At 41.6% G+C, this 20,146-nt stretch overlaps 1 protein-coding gene across 1 annotated transcript in view; it reads right to left on the reverse strand.

Annotated features, from left to right (window-relative positions):
* Positions 1-9,299, reverse strand: part of COL17A1 (collagen type XVII alpha 1 chain) — a 34,987-nt gene extending 25,688 nt beyond the window's left edge. The window contains exons 1-10 of the mRNA XM_030453431.1: positions 9,245-9,299; positions 8,544-8,588; positions 7,962-8,060; positions 5,938-6,075; positions 5,631-5,678; positions 4,696-4,731; positions 3,086-3,133; positions 2,549-2,692; positions 1,254-1,397; positions 418-489 (exon numbers count right to left, since the gene is read on the reverse strand). Of these exons, the coding sequence (XP_030309291.1) occupies positions 418-489; positions 1,254-1,397; positions 2,549-2,692; positions 3,086-3,133; positions 4,696-4,731; positions 5,631-5,678; positions 5,938-6,075; positions 7,962-8,060; positions 8,544-8,588; positions 9,245-9,299 (829 nt within the window). The remainder of the gene's footprint in view (positions 1-417; positions 490-1,253; positions 1,398-2,548; positions 2,693-3,085; positions 3,134-4,695; positions 4,732-5,630; positions 5,679-5,937; positions 6,076-7,961; positions 8,061-8,543; positions 8,589-9,244) is intronic.
* Positions 9,300-20,146: the final 10,847 nt, after the last annotated feature.

The following is a 20,146-nucleotide window of genomic DNA, read 5'->3' on the forward strand; positions in this document are numbered from 1 at the left end:
TATGTATGAAGAGTGACATTGAAGAAACTGCCCAAAGTCCTGAGCCAGGTGAAGAAATGGACAATTACAAAGAAAACTGACAGAGAAACAGTGGGTCTTCACAGATTAGAACACATACGTTTTCTAAGGCATTACCCTGAGTTGTTTTAGGGGAGAAAAAGGCTGGCCTTTCAAAAGACAAACCACTCTTCTTGGAAAATCTCTAATTTTGCCTGCCTCCCAGATAAAAATTGTCAGAAGTTCTATAGGAATGACTCAGAAAAAATCATAACAAATTCACCATAACCAAAGAATTACTGGGTTTTGCAGATATGCTGCTGACACTAAGGTGAGGAACAGTGATATAGATAGTGTTTCATTGCCCATGTCTGCCAGGTGTGTAGCACTATTGAACTGTGAAGAGACGAAAAGTCCAACCTGTGGAGGAAGTGCTCAGGCCTGTGTTCAGAGCATGATTGGTGGGAGCCAGGTTATTTGGAACACCAAAAACTGCAAAAAGAGGAAGCAAAATGTTACTTCTTCTCTGGAACTGGAAATCCAGCACCTGAACATCAGTGGCACAGTCAAAGAAGAGTCAAAGGCACTTACTTGGAAATGCAGTCAGTGAAAATGCACAATAATTACACAGAGGATTGTGTAATCAAATATATTGAAAAATTATGACACCAAACTACTCTTTTACTGAACTGACAAAAGGGAGAGAATCCTACATCAGACAAGTTCACTCATGAGACAATGTGAGAAAGCAAAGCTTTTCATGATATGCTATCATAAATCTTCCTGGGTTTTTTCTCTGCAGCTGGGAAATGCAGCATCCCTGGCATTTAGAAATGGGCCTTGCAAGTTATAATCACAGTCAACACTATTGATTACATCTTTACTCTATGAGGACTACAGAGTTAGGTCAGGTTCTTACAATAGGCCAGGATAGTCCAGTGTTTACTAGACTGCAAAACTAATTTTGATAGGGAATGTGAGCCTGACCTAATTGAGGAAGCAAACACCAAAGTTTAGTGACAGATCAGGCAGTCAGGACAATGGATCCTCACAAATAAGGTTTTTCAAATACAGTCAGTGTAGAAGCAGAGAGCATCAAATTACATAAAATAAGAGAAAATTCAAGCATATTCCCTGCCACCTTGGTTCTTCCATCATTTTAGTTTTTCTTGCTGTGCAAAAGAAAAGAAGCACTGACCCAGCTTCAATACATACTTATTTACATTCTTCAAGCCTGGAGGGTCCAGGGAACATACCTGATCCTGTAGAGTGAGACATAGAATTGATCAAGGAAGAGCTGTTATGGTGTCCACCCAGGGAAGACCCTGCAGGCAGAGTGGAGGACCACATGTATGAAGGGAGGGCAGTATTCAGTATGGTTGTATCATATGTCCCTGACACTGTAAAAAAAAAAAGCAGAGATGGGTTTTAATGAGACTGGGCTAGTGTCTTAGCATGCATTGCAGGTTTACATGGAAAACAACTTAATCTGCCTTAAACTTGAATTACCCTTATGAAGTTAACACAATGACTACACTGTATGACTGGTTGACATGTTATAACTGAATAAAATACCAGAATAAACCACTGTGTCTGCCATTGTATTAATAAATCATTCTGGACCATGAAATGTATGACTTCTGTTTCCCACATGTGGCTCTGATTCATTCACTAGTGTATTGGACTAAAATTCCCAATTGAACCATGTACAAGAACAAAAGTGTTGTTTGTTCCTAGATACTGGTGGAGGACAGTGAAGTGAATGGTAATGCCACTGCCACAAGCATTGTGGCATTTAGGGTTAGGGACAACAGACATAAACTGGAATACAGGGGATTCTACCTCAATATAAGGAAAAATCTTTTTACTGTAAGTGTGATGGAGCACTGGAACAGCCTGCTCAGAGAGTTTGTGGAGTCTCCTTCTCCGGACACTTTCAAGACCCATCTGGAAGTGTTTCTCTGTGACCTGCCCTATGTGATCCTGCTTTGGCGTAGAGGTTGGACTAGATGATCTCCAGAGGTCCCTTCCTACCCCTACCACTCTATGATCCCATAATTTTATGATTGTGGCGAGACTTGGGAATGATTAAAGCTGGTTATATTATTTGAAGTACCACTTCTATTATCAGTAAACTATCAAGTCCTACTGACCTCTGAACCATGTGGTGTGGCCAAGAATTCACTGACCCATATGTTTTCCTCAGTGCTATGTTCATATTGCTTGGAGATGAGAGAGAAAATTGCTTGAGGACATATTGGCTTAGAGCTCTTGTCTCTATCAGAAGCACCTCTGAATTAGAGCTGATGGCAGCAGGAACTAGCTTATTTTTATAGAAATCAGACAAGTCACTATAAAGCTATCCAAAATAGCTCTTGTTAGGGCAACATCTGGACAGCCCTCCACCATTCTGACCCTTTTTCTGTATTGCCACCACTTTCTGGGACAGAGACCATGTATTCTTATTTCAATGTTCCTAGCAACTGAGTATTTTTATGGCGGATGATGTTTGGAATGGCTCCAGCACTGCTAAATATCCTCTGCCAAGTACCTGATTGAGAACTCTCAGTAATCATCTTTGTCTCCACCACAGCCTTTTTTGGTATCGGGAGAGTACTTGATGGTGATCGGGTAGGGCTGCAGCTGGCTGAGCGACTTCCTTTCAGTAAACGTTTCACATCATCCAACTCTGTCCCTGGCAGGAAAAGAAGCATTCAGACTCACCCAAAAGCCATTATTGCCTTGATATGTAATCCTGCCCTGGCTGACCCACTCAGTGGAATTTACCTGTGTCTATGAAGTTGTACTTTTCTGGGGGTGCCTTCTGGGGGCTGTCACTTAATAACAAAGCTGCAGGGCCTCATTTCTGTGACCAGATACAACTAAATCCTTGCAACACCATCACCTAACCAACATCATCATTCTTTGTTCAGCAGGGAAGACAAATTAATATTCTTAACAGCAAAAAAAAGAATGACAAACTGCTACCTGTCATGAAGACTGAGTCCCAGAGACATTGCTATGCCCAGAGCAGTAATACCCTCCCTCTTATACCTGATCCTGCTGAAATAAAACCCATGGCACTTACATCTGCCAGAGGGAGATGCGCTCTGCAGTCGGACTCGTATTTCACTCTCTGGGAAGAGAAAAAGAAGATCATGAATTTGGAGCACTTGTGCCCTGGACTAGGAACAAATCTTTAGGCTGAAGTGAATTTCTGAGCAGCACTCATGATCCATGTGGACTGGCTGGTTTGTGAACTAGTTTGGACAACTTTTTGTTTTGAGGTCATGTTTTGCTACTTTTAATTCCAGAGAGCTATTTTTTTTTTCAGAGCCTCAACAGCACTGACATACAGAAGGTCTACTTATGCAGTTCTCAGTCACACTGATATTCCCAGACATTATTATTCTGTCTTCTTGACAAAACCCTAGAGATCTGAAAGAAGCTTACTGAACAAGAAAATTACCTATTACTTGGGTAAAATTCACACTGTCATCACTTCAATGAACTGTACAATTTAGTTTCTTTCAACCTGTTGACTTGTCTTTTGGCTCACTAAGTGTAACCAGGCAAGCTTTAAGCCAACACTCTCACCAGGTACTTGATTTTATCACTGACTTCTACTGTCCAGCACAGAATACTATAGAATTAGTGTGCTTTGACTGAGGTAAGCATTTAAACTTGCCACCCACAAGCAAACTGGCCAGCCAGGACATGTGATACATGCTTCTGAAGATGAAATCTTGGCAGTGCATGCACTATAAAAGAAACACTTGCTCTGGCATTCATATGGAGAAGCTGATGGATTGGTATTATTTTCTGAAGTAATATGAGAAGCTGGAGATGATTCTCTAGTGTCTGTTGTATTATGTATGGCCTAATTCTGCTGGTAGCTCATATATGTATTGTGTTAGAGGAGACTGAAGATCTGAGGTAGAATAATTGGTAACTGTGACACTCTCCAAGAGTGTGCAAAAACATACTTTGATTTATCCACTGCTAAAATTAACTTGGATAAAGTGACATTATAGTTTGGTCTTCAAGCAACTTAGAACAGATATTACACTCTCACAGAGCAATATAATCCTTCTTTGCCCAAAGATTAGTTATTGGTGTTAATATTAGTTAATATTAACACTAATTAGTTATTAGTGTTAATAACTAATTAGAAGAGCTGAATGATTTAAACAATGCAGAGCTTTACAGTGAGCTGGCTAAACAGACCATAGCAAGTCCATAATTCTTCACTGTCTCCTTACTACAGCATGAGATTGTTGCAGGTTCTGGCCTCATGGTTTGTAAGATAGATTGCAGTAAGAGAAACATGAGCACAATCACTGTAAATATGTCAGAAGGGGCCACAGAGCATGTATGGACTGAGTTTATTGTAGTGAACAGAGAAGTTGCAAGACTAAGTCCCGTGCCCTCAGATCTCCAGGTCCCCAAATAGATCTCCCTTTCTAACACAGTCCAAACTACCATGACCTTCCCTACGGTCAATTTTTACACCAAGCTTGTTTCAGCAATTGCTTACAGATACACGGTTCACATTTGCAGTGGTGTAAATTAACATACTGCACCTGACTGCTCCACAGTAAAACCGATTCATTCTAGATAAGGAACATGGTCACTTAACACCCTCTGAATCATATTGAAGGAAACAAAGGAGGCTTCCAAAAGCACAATGTGACTCACCTCGAGTCTGGCTTCTTCCTCTTGTGGAGGCAGATGCTGTGAACAGCAATGAGAGAAAAGCAGTATTAGGCTTTACTGCCTGTGACATCTCTGAAAATGAATACATGGATCTTGCTCAGATTCACAGGAACCTTTACTTGGGGCTCAGCTAGGGGAACTGAACCCTTAAGAGTTCTGACCAGGACCTCTTTGGACCATAATGTATCTTAAAGAGTCAGTAGTTCTGAACCAACTGCTGTTTCTCTTTGTTCACATAAATGTTGTTCATAGATGATGATACCGCATTCCAACAGGCTGAAAGGAAGCTAATGGACCTGTCCACCCCCCTGACCAAGGCTGGGCACTGTGAAACCCTGCCTCCTCAAGGTGACAGAAAGAAGGCCTATCTTCACTGAGTAAAACCAGCAGCTCAGAGTTTGAACAGGTCAAGCTCATACCTGCTGACAATTTTCAGTATAAATATGTCACTGGATAGCCAGTTCATCTTTCTATAAAGATGCTGAAGCCTAGAAAAGAGCTACTAGAAAAGTCCTGGAAAACTATATCCAGCAATAGTCTAAAACCTTAAGAGTTTGGGCTTTCTTGTCTGCAGCTGTTCTCCCAGGTACAGTGGGTGCTGGGGGACAGGAAATATGAAGCATCCCATGTTCTTTTCTTCATGTTCTGTGCCATATGGCTACCACCATGAAAACAGCTGAGAGTAGCAGATACATGGCAGGTGCCCTCTGTTTGAATATGTATCAGGTCAAGACCCTGCTGTCAGCTGTTATTGTAAATCCAAAATAACTCCTTCAAAGTCATGGAGCTGCACTGGCTGCCCAGTACAGAGGCAGTATAGATAGAGCAAGACACAGTAATGTTTAAAAAGTCACAATAGTCACTAACTCACATGACTTGCCATAATGTTCAGAGGAACAACACTAAAAAGAACATACCAGACTCTTTTCTGGGAAACTCAGGAGAAGAGTTGGCACTGGAGCTCCCTGCAAAGAACAGAAAGGTGTTCATTAATACTTTGCATAAGATCATTAAAAGATTTCAAAACATGTCTTCCTGATAGCTGTCTAATCCCAGCAGTCAACAAACATTTCCATTTAAAAAAGAAAGAGCTTTGTGTCCCTGATGCCTTATTTCCTAGCAAAACAACAATGAGATTCTTTTGCTATTTGGCACAATCCTGCATTACTGCAACCTCAGAGAGCACTACCTATTGCTTCCTTTCTATGCTGTGTTCTGTGATACCTTCATATGTTGCATGGCGGTTGACATAGGTTTTCCTTTCAAATGTTGAGCCAGGTGATTTAGTGAGAGTAGAGCTGGGAGACTGGGCTTGTCTGTAGCTGGAGGATGATGATGATGAATTCAGTCTACCACTTCCGCCTATAGGCAAAACAAAACACCCTAAGGAAGCTGAAGATACATCCTGGATGTATGACCTTGATGCTTTATGTTATTGTCTTCGGAGATGGACAAATTTGCACAGGTACCTCCCAGTTAGAGACAGGCAAGAGCTGCATTTGTGTCTAACTCTGTTCTCAGCATACAGTGTGGAGAGGAGTATTGGCTACCTTTGTGGTTTCAAAACAAGGAGATATATATCAGCAGGTTTTGGCTTAGGGGAATGAATAGGCCATCTCCCCTGAGCAGGAATAAATCTGGTTCTGTGTAGTGCTGGATTTTGGTTTGGATAGATATCCACCTGTAAATCCAAGTGTTATAGGATGTAGGATGCAGTTCCTAAGATAAGAAAAAGCAAAGATAAGGCCACTTCCAAAGCAGCTGTCCACAGTCTCACCTAGTAATATCTCACTCAGTCCATTTTCTGGAGCAGTTATCAAGGTGTGGGTCAAGCCCCTGAAGGTTATTAGTGGCTGTTGTGTTTAGACAGAGGAAATAATTTCCCTTCCTAAATCACATCATTGCTATGGAGAAGGAGCTGAGCAGCAGTAAGTAACGTATTCATTCCCTTGTATGAATTCTAATGCTGGAGTATGATCAGAGTGCAGCAGAGGGAGCCCTGTTGATACAGTGCAACATATGCACACTGATCAGCAGGATCAGACAGGATATTGTTTACTCATCACTGCAAACTAAGTGTGCCCTTGGGATTTCAACAGAGTATTTTCTTGCTGATTTCCCCTCCACAAGCATCTGTTTTGTTCAGTAACTTTTCCACTCAGCAGAAAGAACTATAATGACAAGCAGGCCTCTGTTAGAAGTGTTTTGCAAGCAGAGTGTGAAAGCAAAAGGTGGACTGTGACTGTGACTGTGGACTGTGAAACTTCCAAGAACTCTGGAGTTCTTGGAGTATCTCTGGAGTCCAGATTTTCTTTTCCTCCACACAATGAAAAGATGTGAGGAGGAAGATGACAATCCTGCAGAGTGACTTGAGTTTGCAGGATTGGGCTCAGTTCTCAGACTGGTGCCAGTCCAGGCAATTAGGCTGACATCTTCACCAGAGTTACTTCACATTTGCCCTGAGGCAAAGTGATTCCACACTCTGGCCTTCAATTGGTAAGCAGATGTCTCTCAGATCTATTGAATATGGCTGACTCTCTTGATGAGCTTCCAAACTGCATTTCACTCCCTTTGGCTTGTCAATTCTATTGGAGAAAGTTTTCTACAAGGATAGTTATGAAGTCTCTCCCACTGAAGACAGAGAGGGGTGCTCCACAAACCTGGCTAGGAAGCTTCAGAAGCCTTTGATGTTATAATCTAACAGCTGGACAAAGAATGATGTTAGAGAAGAAACCATTTTTTATGGAGTAGACAGCACATACTGATTCAGTACTCCAGAAAATCTGTCAGACTGTTCAAAGTACAAAAGCCATACACAAACACACATAAGAAAATGTTTTATAGGAAATTCTTTAATAGTATTCTATCCTCAGCAAGATCAACAAAAAAGATTAATCAAAACTGTCTTTTCAACAAAAATGGTCAGAAAGCTTGTGATCTAGAAATCCTGAAAGAAGGGAAATTTTGTTTCTGAGTGCCTTAACAACAGTGGGAATAGTATTTCTTGTTGTTGTCCTGAAATAAAGTTTTCCCTGTAGTAAATGGGAATTTTGCCATGTATTCACCCATCCTCACACCCAGCTTTATGGAAGGAATATCTTTGCTTTGAGTATTTGCCACTTCTGATTCATAAGACCTATTTTCCTTGGCTCTGGCTCATCCTACTTCCCTGCCCTTAATCTCTCCTCAGACCATACATGCTGTCTCTGCTCTCTGTTTCCTCACTGTGCAATGTTTTAGTTCCTTACTTGAAGTCACATAGCTGCTGCTGTGGGTGTAAGACCTCTTTTCCACTCCAGTCCCCCCAGTGTGGGATGATGTTTTGAGCCCACTGCTGCTTCCTCCTTCTGGAAGAGATGAGAACACAGTGAGACATTCTTTCAGGGTAAAAATGAGAAGAGCAAGGATGCTGCAAGATTGTCCTCACACTCATGTCTGGTGAGATAGAGCTTCATGTATGCTGAGATATCAGAACTGCAGAAAAGTGTCTTAGCAGAGTAGATAAGCACTCACACTGCAGATACAGCAGGTTTGTATTTGAGTTTTACTCCATATATGGACTGAAGGACAGTCCTGTAAATCTGCATAATAAATCAAATAAGTGGACTATGTAGCTTTGTTTCTGACAATAGCCAGACACCTCCTCACACACTTCTTGTCTCCACTAACAAGTATAGTTGGCGAGGCATTTCTGAAAATGGCATCTCTTTGGATGCAAGGCTTTCTGCACTGGGACCTGCTGCACCCAGGGAACTTATGGAAAAAAATACAATCAGAAAGCATGGACAGAACACTGAACAGAAATAATGTAATGGCTGACAATTACTTACTGGGTGGTAAGGATGTCAGTCTTGTGGTTACAGTCTCTGTAATAACTGAGGAAAGAAAAGGGTGAAGATGTAATGTCATATTGATATAGCCAAACAAGATCAATGTTCTACTTCATCTCCATTGGAAAAGCATGATGCATTGAAAGAAGATCTACTAATTTAAATAAATGCTTGGTTGCTGACGTCTCAATAGCACACAATGCTCTGTGTTTGTTTGCAGGCCTTTCTGACTTAACAGTAACTAAGAATATCACTCTCTTAATGACTTTTTTTCTTTACAAGATCCCTGTAAAACATGGAAGTAATATTAATTCTGGGCAGTTCTGGACCACAGTCATTGCTGTAACAGCAAAGCCCATGGTGAGAACCCTTTCTAGCTTTCTAGTAGCTAATTCACATAGTGCCAGCAGGAAGCGGATCCTGTTTTAAATACAGACAAAAGAGTATCTAAAGAACATTTTATAGGCCACAGAGGGCATTGGTATCAGAGATAAAAGGAGAATTCAACTGTCTGCATTACTGTCTAGAAGTGTTACTGCAGCACAATCATCTGTGGTTAAACATGCTACAATAACTCTATATGTTTGATCTTGGTGCACTCCACTCCTTATTCTGTCTTCAGCATTCAGTCCCTTAAAAAGTGGGCATCCACTTCTGTGATTTTTGGTGTGTGATATAAAAATATAAAAGGTTCTTCTTACGCCTTTCAGTCACTTCAGATCCATCTTGCCTCGTTTTCTTTGTTACAGAATCCATACCATTGCCACCTGTCGGGAAAGCAGAGAGACTGCACTCAGAGCTCTGTGAATAGTGTGAGATTACAACTCTACAAGTCCCACCACTTTTCTGTCTTCAGCTTGAGACAAGACTGCCTGGAAGTCATCCATGTCAGGGCATTTACACTGCCTTTCCAGAGACATGTGAGTGCTACTAATAGAGCAGCACCACTTCCCTTCAAAAATGGATGCTGCACAATGCAGCAGAGCTGGAACAGCAGGAGGGTTTGTTTGTAAAGCCAACAGGTGAGATAGGGGTAACTGAAGTAAATCCACTCCATGCTTGAGAAGTTTGGACCTGGATTTATATCCAGATATTGCTGCACTATGCTATGGTCTCCAGCTATGCCCCTTTAAAGGCTTGATCAAAACCACTGGACCCAAATGCCACTCCCACACCTCTGCTCTGGGCAGGATTGTATTCCAAAGCAATACAGGATTAGAAATGCCAGGCAGTTGCAGGACACCAAAAAACTTAAGCAGAGATGATGTTGTACTTCCAGCATTCTCAGGGTACACTGATGCTAAAGCCACAGCACTGACTTTAGTGAGGCAGAAGAACACTAGAGGTACCTTTAAACTAGTTCTTTTCTGCAGCAAGGAACTTCAGGTAGGAAGTGCTTTATCTGTCTTTCCAAGCACAACAGAGATGGTTTGGAGACCCCATCTATGGCTTTGGAATACAATCTAATTTAATGCCAGCTTAGGTCTGTCTAAGCAGTATTGGAGTTAGCTGTGAATGCTGTGTATACTCTTCCTCAGGACTTGTCAAAATTACAATCTCTAGCAGAGGTATGACTGTCTGCAAAGGCAGGAGTGCAACAAAGAAACACTATGACTGTGGAAAATAAACACCAGCTAGAAGAGAAAACACCTCTGTCAGAAGGAAATCCTCAGATGCTCACTCCTAGTCTAAGATAACATACCATACTACCTTGTGCAACTACAGGCAATGAGAGGGAAGAGAATTTAATTTGCTCACAACATGGTAATAGGCAAAACCTCTCCACTGCATTTGAAGACTCCTTAAAACTGAAGGGGTAGCTGTACCCAAAAATAGACACTTAACAGACTGAGGTTAAAAAAAACACTTTACACAAAATTCCTTCCAAATTTTAGAGCCTGGATTGAGGCAGAACCCAAGTCTGTGCCATCCAGTTCAGCTACATTTGAGCTTGATCTTCATTATTCCACTTACCCTTCTGTAAAGTTTGTACCAAGTAGCCCCCTTGATGTTAGCTTGCACTAGCAATGCAGAAATAATGGCTCAGGCAGGATGCAGCAGAGAATGTGCAGGAGTATCAGAAGTTGAGATTCAGTTGTGTTTGAACAGCTCCTGCTATTCCCAGAGCTGAACAGGAACAATATAAGTGTAGAAGACACTACCAGTCAAGCCACTTTAGCCTCCTAGCACAGACTCAGCTGAATACTGCAAGGAATTTCAACAGTGCCCACAGCCCTCACTCTCTGTAACTCAGACCCTGAGGCTGCTCAAGCAGTCCTGTAAATGGGGCTCCTGAGACCACATTCCTGGGTATCAGGATACTACCCAACACTTACAGTGCTTGCTAACACTGGGGATATTTAAGGGATTGTTCCAGGGCGCTGGTTGCAAAGATGGAGCTGTATGTGTTGGGAGAGTTCTCCTCCAGCAGGATGACAGTCCCCTGCCATGGAAGAGTTCCTGGTTATTCACTCCAAGGAAAGGCAGGATCTCTGCTACTTTTTCTTATTGTACCAACAGTGGAAGCACCTTGCAAGCTCCTTCCCTAAAAATGGATGCTGGAAGATGTTGTCTATATGGCATCGATGTTGGCTTTGCCTGTGTTTTTGGCAGGGAAAACAGCTTTATATTCAAAAAATATATTTATATTCCTACTGCTTTGTAGCCCCAGAGCTCCACTTCCTTTTTGCTATCAACTGGCCATTGATGCTGGAAGAGGCAAGCAGCACTAAAGAGTGAATGTGTCTTCTGCATCTTTGCCTTCCCTTGAGTAATGTGAATATCCTGCTCTGATACCAATCCAAAAGAAAATATCATGGGGTTAAACCACATCTTTGGAGCCAAACATACCACAGCCCAGCCCAAGCACATGGTGCATTCTGATCTATGTTGCATGCATGTTTGCCATGTCAATGCAAGAGCCAGCCCAGGCTCCAGCAGGCTGACTGAGCTTGATTGCCATTATGTGCCAGGACTGACTCACTTCACCATCTCTTCTCTGGATTCACAAAGACATAGCTGTGGGCTACATCTGTGGCAAAGCAATAGCACTGTTGAATTAGAAAAGCCACCTGCAATTATCTCTGAGCAACGAGCAGAAACTTGTGAAGCGGGATCACTCTCAAATAACAAAGGCAGCTAAAGACAGGCCAACACTTTGGCTACTTTAGCAAAAGCTCAGAGGTTGTACTGCACTTACGGTACCCACAAAAACAAGGAGCTTGCAGACCTTAATGGCACCAGGAACCAGAAGAGGTCTTGTACTGCCACAATTGTGCATAGTGCTTCCTCTGTGTACAACACTGTCAAGCAGGATAGTAAGAGCTGCCTAGCTTTGCAAGGCATGCTTAAATCTCATCCTGACACTGCAGAGTGCCTCCTGCAACCCCTATTTCACCTGACATTCAAACCCCTCTTATTATTTCAAAAGGTAGAAATTGTGTGAATAATAATGAAGTTTATTATATGAGTTTTTCAAAGGTGAGATGAATAGCCACAAAGATGTATTCTAATGGAAAAATGAAAGCAGGCACATTTCAAATTCTTTTATTCCTCCACAATGTCCTTCAAATTTTCCTATCAGAATGTTGTTACACTCTCACAGCACAGTCTTTCAGTTCTCTCCTCCCTCCATTAACAAGGCTGCATTAGGAGAAAGAGGCACCAGCAGGTTCTGATACTAAGAATATTTAATGTCTCTGGAACCTTTGATCAGAAAAACTCTAAGACTTAGTAGATGCCTCCCAATCACATCACTGACTATGTTAAAAGCAAGTGCCATGGCTCTCATCATATCAAGTGTCTCTTAAGGTGTCCCTTCCTCTTAGTTAAGCCTTTCAGTCTTGGGACTAACAGAACAGGTCAGAAAGGCTTATCTCTCTTTTTCCCCACAGTCTAGGGATCTGACTTTCTCTCTCTCTACTTTAAAAGCTGTTCCTTCCCAGTTATTCTACCCAAACAGAATCAGAACGAAATCAACCAAATCATGCTTCCAAATCTGCTCATTTTTTAGATTCACTGAAACAATATTGCCAGGGGAGGTTAGATGCCCAACAAAAGATTGGATGTTCTGCTCTGCCCACAACCTATCATGGCTTCTTTGACACCAAGATGTGCTCATGTCTCAGAGCACTAGTAGAAGCACTGCCCAGACTTCATTCTGCACTGCCAGGTACCTTCTTTTCAAAAAATGTGTCCTCACTGTGCCTACTTGATTGTGCTACTGTAAGAGAAACAGGCCAAATCAAGGCCATTCTGACCTGCACAAGCTTCTTGCCTTTGGCACAGAGAGACAAGCATTCTGGTATTATACAAAAACTATCTGCAGAAAAGGATAGTGCTGCTGTCACCATTTGACAGATTAAAAAACGAGTCACAGAAGGACAAGCAATCTACCTGAAGTTCCCCAACAAGTCAGTGAAAGACAGGTCTTTTACCTTACACTACTATTTTCGAATTGCTAGACCTTGCTGCAGAAAGGATTAAAACTGATTTTCAAACCACACTTTTCTGACATATTGTGATAACGCTTGAAAACCACCTTACAACGCCTCCTTATCTTCTATGACAAAAATGTGGCCCAACATCCATAATAAATGAATCACTGCTAATAAATAAATCCACCTGCCTGAGACAAAGAAAAGCAAAGCTTGTCCTCGGCAACACAAAGTCTCATTCAGAAGTAGTTCCAGGCATTGACAGCACTAGAGATCAATTCCTTAATTTTACACCCTGCACCCCGCATCTGAAGCATCTGAAGTTTACAGTCATTGTTTCTCCAGCATAGCCCAGGTCTGTTCAGTGTTAAAAACAGGCAACAGATGATCTGCATTTTACCATGCTGGTACCATTACAGTACAGAGAACATTTAGCTAAACTTTATCTATTTTATATATATATATATATTTCCTATATATCACCTATATATCTCATATATATATATATGTATACACACATATATATATGTAACTACCATATATTATATGGTAGCTTCACAAAATGCATTAAAAATGTAACCAGAGATGGGCTTCACATTTCTTATCTCCCAGCAGGCATACTCCTTTCTCTTGATACTGACTTGTAAAGAGTTGTATTCACTGACAAACACAAAACAAAAATAACTGAGCTCTTTCACAATCCTATTTTTACATTGTATTCCCCACAGAAAAATATAATACCTCCTCTATATTGCCTGAGAATACAGCCTTGTTCCTGAAGGAATCTGAAGAGACAAAATAAAAGACACTTTTTCTTCTCTCTCTCTCTTTTTTTTTTTTTATGCTATAACTTACCTGGAGTGCTTTGGTTACTGAACTCAAAATCTGTTTTTCTGCTCAACCGTTTCCTTTCTATCAAAATTTGCCAGCTATACTTTATATCATGTCCTTCCTGAGGTGTGCGGAATGTGAGCGATCATCCAAAAATGTTCACCTCTTCTTTATTTAACCTGTTTTATTCTCACCCTGCTTCTGCTTTTCTATTCCAGTGCTCTTAAACAAGTCCCAGCAAAGGTGTGCCCTGGTTTCCTGCCTCACCCTACCCTTCCAATTATCTGACACTCACTGCAAAAAAAAAAAAAAAAAAAAATCTGCCTCCAGGAATCAAACTTTATTGAAAGCAAAAAGCTCCTATTTGCTCAGGTAGGTTAACTAGTTAGATCCCAGGCAGAAAAAGGTGTGAAGGCTCATGTCCAGGAGAATGAACTGCTTCAGAATGTTACAAAACACCTGCTGATGCCTCTGCAAAGCTGGCTGCAAGATAAGCATATTTAGCTGCTCGTGATACAAGGGGCTAAACTCCCTGTTAGTACAAACTGGCTGAAAACCACTCAAATCAGTGGTGTGAACTGCCCTGTCAGCCTTGTAGATTTTTATACTATTCATAAGGCAGCACTATTAATAAATAAAAATATACCAAACTGAGTAAGGAATTAAATTTCTTCAAATAAATTTCCTCCAAAGTCCTCACTGAATAGGTACTGAAGCAGAGGAGCAGCCCTGGTGGGTTAAAACAAAACTCTCTCTAGTTCAAGACCCTGTTCTTCTTCAGTGGCACATTTTAATAGCCCTAGACAGAGTATGTGAACAGGGCATGTACATGCAGATGTTTTCCTGGTGTACAGTGGAGACTTCCTGAGTCAAAACCAGCAGTGTTGCCTTGCAGTCATTCCTTGATGAGTATTTTCCATTAATTTGCCAAATTAGGTTTTTCGATCTGTACAACATTGTATTATGCACAATGTCCTACAGCAGAGATTTTTACAGCTTAATTATACCTTGTGTAAACATTTTCCCTTCTACTGAGCATGATGGTATCATTTGGTGCCCTGTGCTTTTTTATAAGAAACAGAATTCAGCTGACACAGATTTTGACAGATTCGTGCCACTGAATGGGAAAGAACTTGATGCTTCATGCATATTTTTGCGCAGACCTTTTAAGGAATTGTAGCTGCCTGCTGTCAAAATCACATTCTGCTCTTTCAAGGACCATACTGGAAATTTCCAAAGGTCTGTAGAGATGTGGCTGCTACATAGCACCACACTGCCTCTCCAAAGGCTGTGCCCCATGTTTGTTGATGGTGATCAAGACTTATTCAGAATTCATCAATGCAACTCCTAAGAAACCAAATATCTGTCTGAAGTTTCATTTCCTCCCTGCATGGAGGAAGCATCCATGACTCTGCCCTCTAAGCACTAATCAGAAGACATTTTGTTGTCTTACCAAGCTGCATGTGGCAATTAAGTTGTTAAGAGTTGTGGAGCTCAGCCTGGGACCTGCCAAACTGCACTTGGCCTAAGCCTTGGCCAAAAGGATAAAAGTGTGCACTGGTTTGAGCTTTAGGATTTTGAACTTCATGCTCTGAAAACGACACATTACTGTCCCCTTTATTATCAACTGCACTTTAAACCTGCACTTTGGCCATCTCATTTTACATATGCTTCCAGCACAACCCTCAACTATGTAGTTCAGACATACCCTGGCTGCTTACAGAGAGAAGTTGTTCAAAGACAGCTCTGAATGCACTGGGCTATAGACCCACCAGTATGAAGAAGACTCACTGGAATGACACACGGATTTCACTGGAGTGAGATGGCACCTCACATTTCAAAATAATCCTGTCAAGACTTCAGGAATTTTTTCACTCCTTTATCTTTGTCTACTAGTTTCTTTATATATATTTATAAACAAAAGGTAGCCATCAAAATTTTGATAAAATAAGAAAATAAAAGTATTTTAATGCCTGCAGTATTGTCAGTAACAAAGATACTAATCTGAAGTTTCTTGAGAACAAGGGGTGCGTGGAGCGGCTCTTCATGAGTCATTTTGCCAATTTCTTACTGAAAGAAAAAGAAGTTGGTTGGGGGGGTATGACATTGAGGTGCTTTAAAAGGAAAGTGAAAATAAACCATGTCTTATGAACCACTGACTCTGCATTTAAATGGGGAAATTTAGGTGAAAGATGAAATTGAAGATGCTGCCTGATGGAAGACACTGACAAGTTCACTCAGATTCCTAAGGGGCAAGTGTCAACATTAAGAACATAACTTAGAGAGATCCTGAGGTGATTTTACTGAAGTCAGTGATTGCCTCTATTATTCAGTGCCACAAAAAGCCAAGTGTTTAGCTGGCACAGTGCAAGGAGCTGCAGCAGATCTAGCTTCAGATAACCAGTTGCCACTTCTGCAGTAACAGTGGCGGGGTGTGCACTGTTAGAGCAATAGAGGCATCTTAGGCTCCTCTTAGAGATAACAACCACCATCCTCCCATTCCCCCATCTGTCCTGCTCAATTTTGCTTGTAGAATGTGAAGTCTGTAGATACAGAATCATACTGCTGCTGTGTGTGCATCTACCAGATGCATAGATTGCTGCTTTCCCTGTTTCCAGTTGTACAGGCTCTGAGCTTTCAACTGCTGCCTCAGCCTGGGGGCTACAGAAATCAAATCACAGCTGAAGACAGCACCATTTTCTGTGGTGAAAGATGCTTTTAAAGTTTACGGCAGCTGATGCTGGCACTGAAAACGTTGAGAAAATGAGGCAGAACTCTACACTGCACATTCACTGCACCTGGAAGGTGGTAGTGTCACAGCACTCTGAATCATGTCTCACTCTGCAAGAGAAGCCCAAAGATAAGGAGTCTTAAAGCTGAACCAGCTGGCTTTGTCATGGCCATCCTCTAGCAGCTTGAAGTATGTTCATGGTTTAGAAACAGCCAAGTGATGATAACTTGTTCTCTCCAATTTCAAAGTGTGCTGTGGAGCGTGGGATAAGGCGTATATTGGTCTGATAATTCTGTCTTGATTGACACATAAATCAGACAGCTAGTGAATCAGCCAAGAGGGTGATTGGAATAGTGCAGGCCCACACAAGGCTTGCACAGGGAAGAAGAAACCACACCTATTTCTGGGTAGCAACTGCAGTTCCCTCTGTGCCTTGGTTTTACACAATGGAGCAGGGCACCTACTGAACCAACCAGACCATCCCAAGTCACTCCTTGACTCAGTGCCCTGAGTCCACAGTTTGCACATCACTTGGGAAGCTCACCATGAGTAACCCCAGGCATGAATAAAAGCCTTGTGGGGAATTGATCATTGTTTTTGGGGTGCTGGGAGATGAGTAATGTCAAGACACAAAAAATAATTGCTAACTCAATCTCCCAGGTCCCAAGAGACTTCAGTGATCAAGAAAAGATCTCTTGGCTGCTTGTACTCAGCAATATAGAAGCTGTATAACTAAGGTCTCTCTTTCATCTCTCCTGGCTTTATACAGCATTCCACACAGTGGGAGGCTTGCTAAAGCTTTTAACATTTATCACTGTGCAAATAACAAATAGCAATAACTATAGTAAAGCTATATATGTTTATAGAACATTATAAAACACTGATCCTTAACAGTGCAGAACAAACTGCACTGAACTGTGCAGAGTGGAGGGCCTGGGCTGTTCTGAGGGAGAACAGAGACTGGGAGGTGGTGACTGAAGATTTGGGCTTGCTGCTCTTACCATGTAGACAGGAGTGGGACTCTTCAGTGGCTGTGGACAGCTGTCATGCTGCACTCAGAGACAAGCCTGGACAGACACTAGGGCCCTAATGTTGTCTTGGTGCTCTGCAATACAACCGCCTAACATTAACTAGCAAGCAGCCCAGTCCAAGGGCTAAGGATGGACACTACCATTATGGCTCCTGATAATGTATGTTTTGGTGACAGATCAAACAAAATACAACTGTGACCTCTCAAAAGTCTCCCTGTCCTCCATGCAGCTTTTTATGCACATTGATGCTTGGCCCCATTTTACATATTGGTGCAGGTCAGGCTGTACAGCAGGATCTGGCTGTCAGAACCAGTAGTTACCTATCACCCAGGTCAACCTCAACTCCAATGGCATCGATGTTAAGACACCTGTCCACAGAGCTGCCACCTCCCCCTATCTCTCACACACTTCCCTCACCCATGGCTATTAGGGAGCTACCCCAGCTGACTACAAACCACAGCACCTGCCAGGTAACACTGCTGTGAAGCAAAGGGTCCTGATCACTGCAGCTCTGAGGGGCAGTAATTTTCATCCATAAGCCTCCTCTCCTTCCCAGTGGTGGTGTACTGAATAATCCCTTTCACTTTGTCCTCTAGGTAAGAGTTACCTGCAACACATGCTGCATACAGCAGCAGAGCTATGAGCTGGGCTGAGTCTCTTGTCGGATACTACTTGTTACAATCAGACAGAGGAAACCAGTCCTTGAGTATTACATTAAAGAAATGCAAAGTTTGATTCATAGGATCAAATACATTACTATCTCCCAGCATTTAGAAAACTACTGATTGTTTTAAAGCCCATCTGTGAACCTTTAAACCAGTTTTAGCATCAGTGTCTTTCAGACAAAAAATACACACCAGAAAATGTATTATTTGATAACCTTGGACATCAAATGTTTCAGTCAGACAGGCAGCACAGGGGCACAACCAGTGTCAGATGCAATGGTATTGGCTGTGGTGCTGCCAACATAAATAATGGAGAAAAATCAAAGCAAATAGTTTACAAAGAACTGGAAGCATGAAAAAAAAAAAATTCCAACTCTTTCTGTCAGCCCCCCAAAAACCAAAATTTGATTTGTAAATTGCTCACCAGCTGTACTCATAGTCAAAGTTCCAAGCAATTCGTATTTCAAAATTCAACTCATTTTACCTGCTGTCAGTCATCAGCAGGATGGGAAAGGGTCTTTAAGAGGACTCTTCTTTTGTTCTCCCCTTCTCCAGCTCTATACATTACTTTTTCCTGCTAATTTTCAAAGGTTCACTTTTGATGCACTGTCACTCCCATTAGTTTGCATGTAGTGCAAGAACATCTCTTGAAAGTATAAGAAATTATAGGATAATCAGGAGACAGCTGATTTTTCCAGATCTGAATGGTGGTAACAGCTGAACATTGTTCCACAGTACATTTTTCTGGGATCACCTTTTATAGTAAAGAGGGGGTGAAAGCATAAAATAATATTTGTAGTCCTCTAACAGGCAAATAAAAACATTTAAAAATACACATTTCATGTACAATCATGAGGCTTGATTTTTTCACTCACTCCTGCCAGGTTTACATAGCTAAGATTCAAGAGTAGTAAACTTGTCTCTCTGAGTTTCTGTCCTCATATCTGAACCGTTCTGACATCAAATGATGCAACAAATATGGTCTGGCACTACATGAATACTGATGGAGTAAGAGTCTCCCCTTAGACTGAAATCCATGTCAAACTGAAATCAAGGCATTTTGATATTTTGTGGAGACTCAAGAGAAGGCCAGCCTAGTGGTGAATATATTCACTTGGAGGTGCAAGCACCTGTATAGATATTTAAACGTGTCACTTAAATTGTTCTCTCTAACCCTGTGATCAAAAAGTCTGTCCTGGGCTGAAGGAACTTTAAAAATATTTCCTTTAAAAAAATTATATTTTGAGGTGAATTGTCAAGTTTAGGTAAAAACATTTCTGAGGAGCAAAAGGTGGCATTGTAGAAGCATGTTAGAGCACCTGTGCTCTGTATATCCTAGGAAGTTCTAAATATCCCCTGAGCCATGCATGATGAAGACTGAGGCCATTCAGCAAATTTCCTGGGTCAAACTTTGAATGGAAGACTATAGAGTTATATAAGATTTCTGTTCCAGAGATGGCCCCTCTCAACTTATACAGCAACATGTTCCTTCTTCTTCGCTAGGAAGGTGTTTCCTGTGATTAGGCTCCCAAGCATTTCAGGGTGGTGCTCATTTTTCACTGCCAAGGCAAACAACAGAATAAAAAGTCCCTGCTGGGCTACTAAGGCGTTCCCTCTGGAGGAACATGCTCTGCTGTGAGCCCTGTTTATTGCCACTGATCATCAGGGATTTTTCATGGGTGTGCAAAGTTCCATATTATTATCAGGGGTGGCAGTTTCAGCTTACATCAGCTTTGTGTCCTGGGTGCTTCATAACCATAAATCAATTTCCAAACACAGGCTTATTGTAAAAGAATTTTAAATCAAGAGACTGGATTGTGATTCTTTCTCGTGTGTATAGATCTTGATTAATACCACACACTGTAACAGAGCTATCTGGACCTTGTTTTGGCTCTGAAGGTGAACCTGC

This window comes from Calypte anna, chromosome 6 (assembly GCF_003957555.1).
Source record: "Calypte anna isolate BGI_N300 chromosome 6, bCalAnn1_v1.p, whole genome shotgun sequence".
Classification (NCBI taxonomy): domain Eukaryota; kingdom Metazoa; phylum Chordata; class Aves; order Apodiformes; family Trochilidae; genus Calypte; species Calypte anna.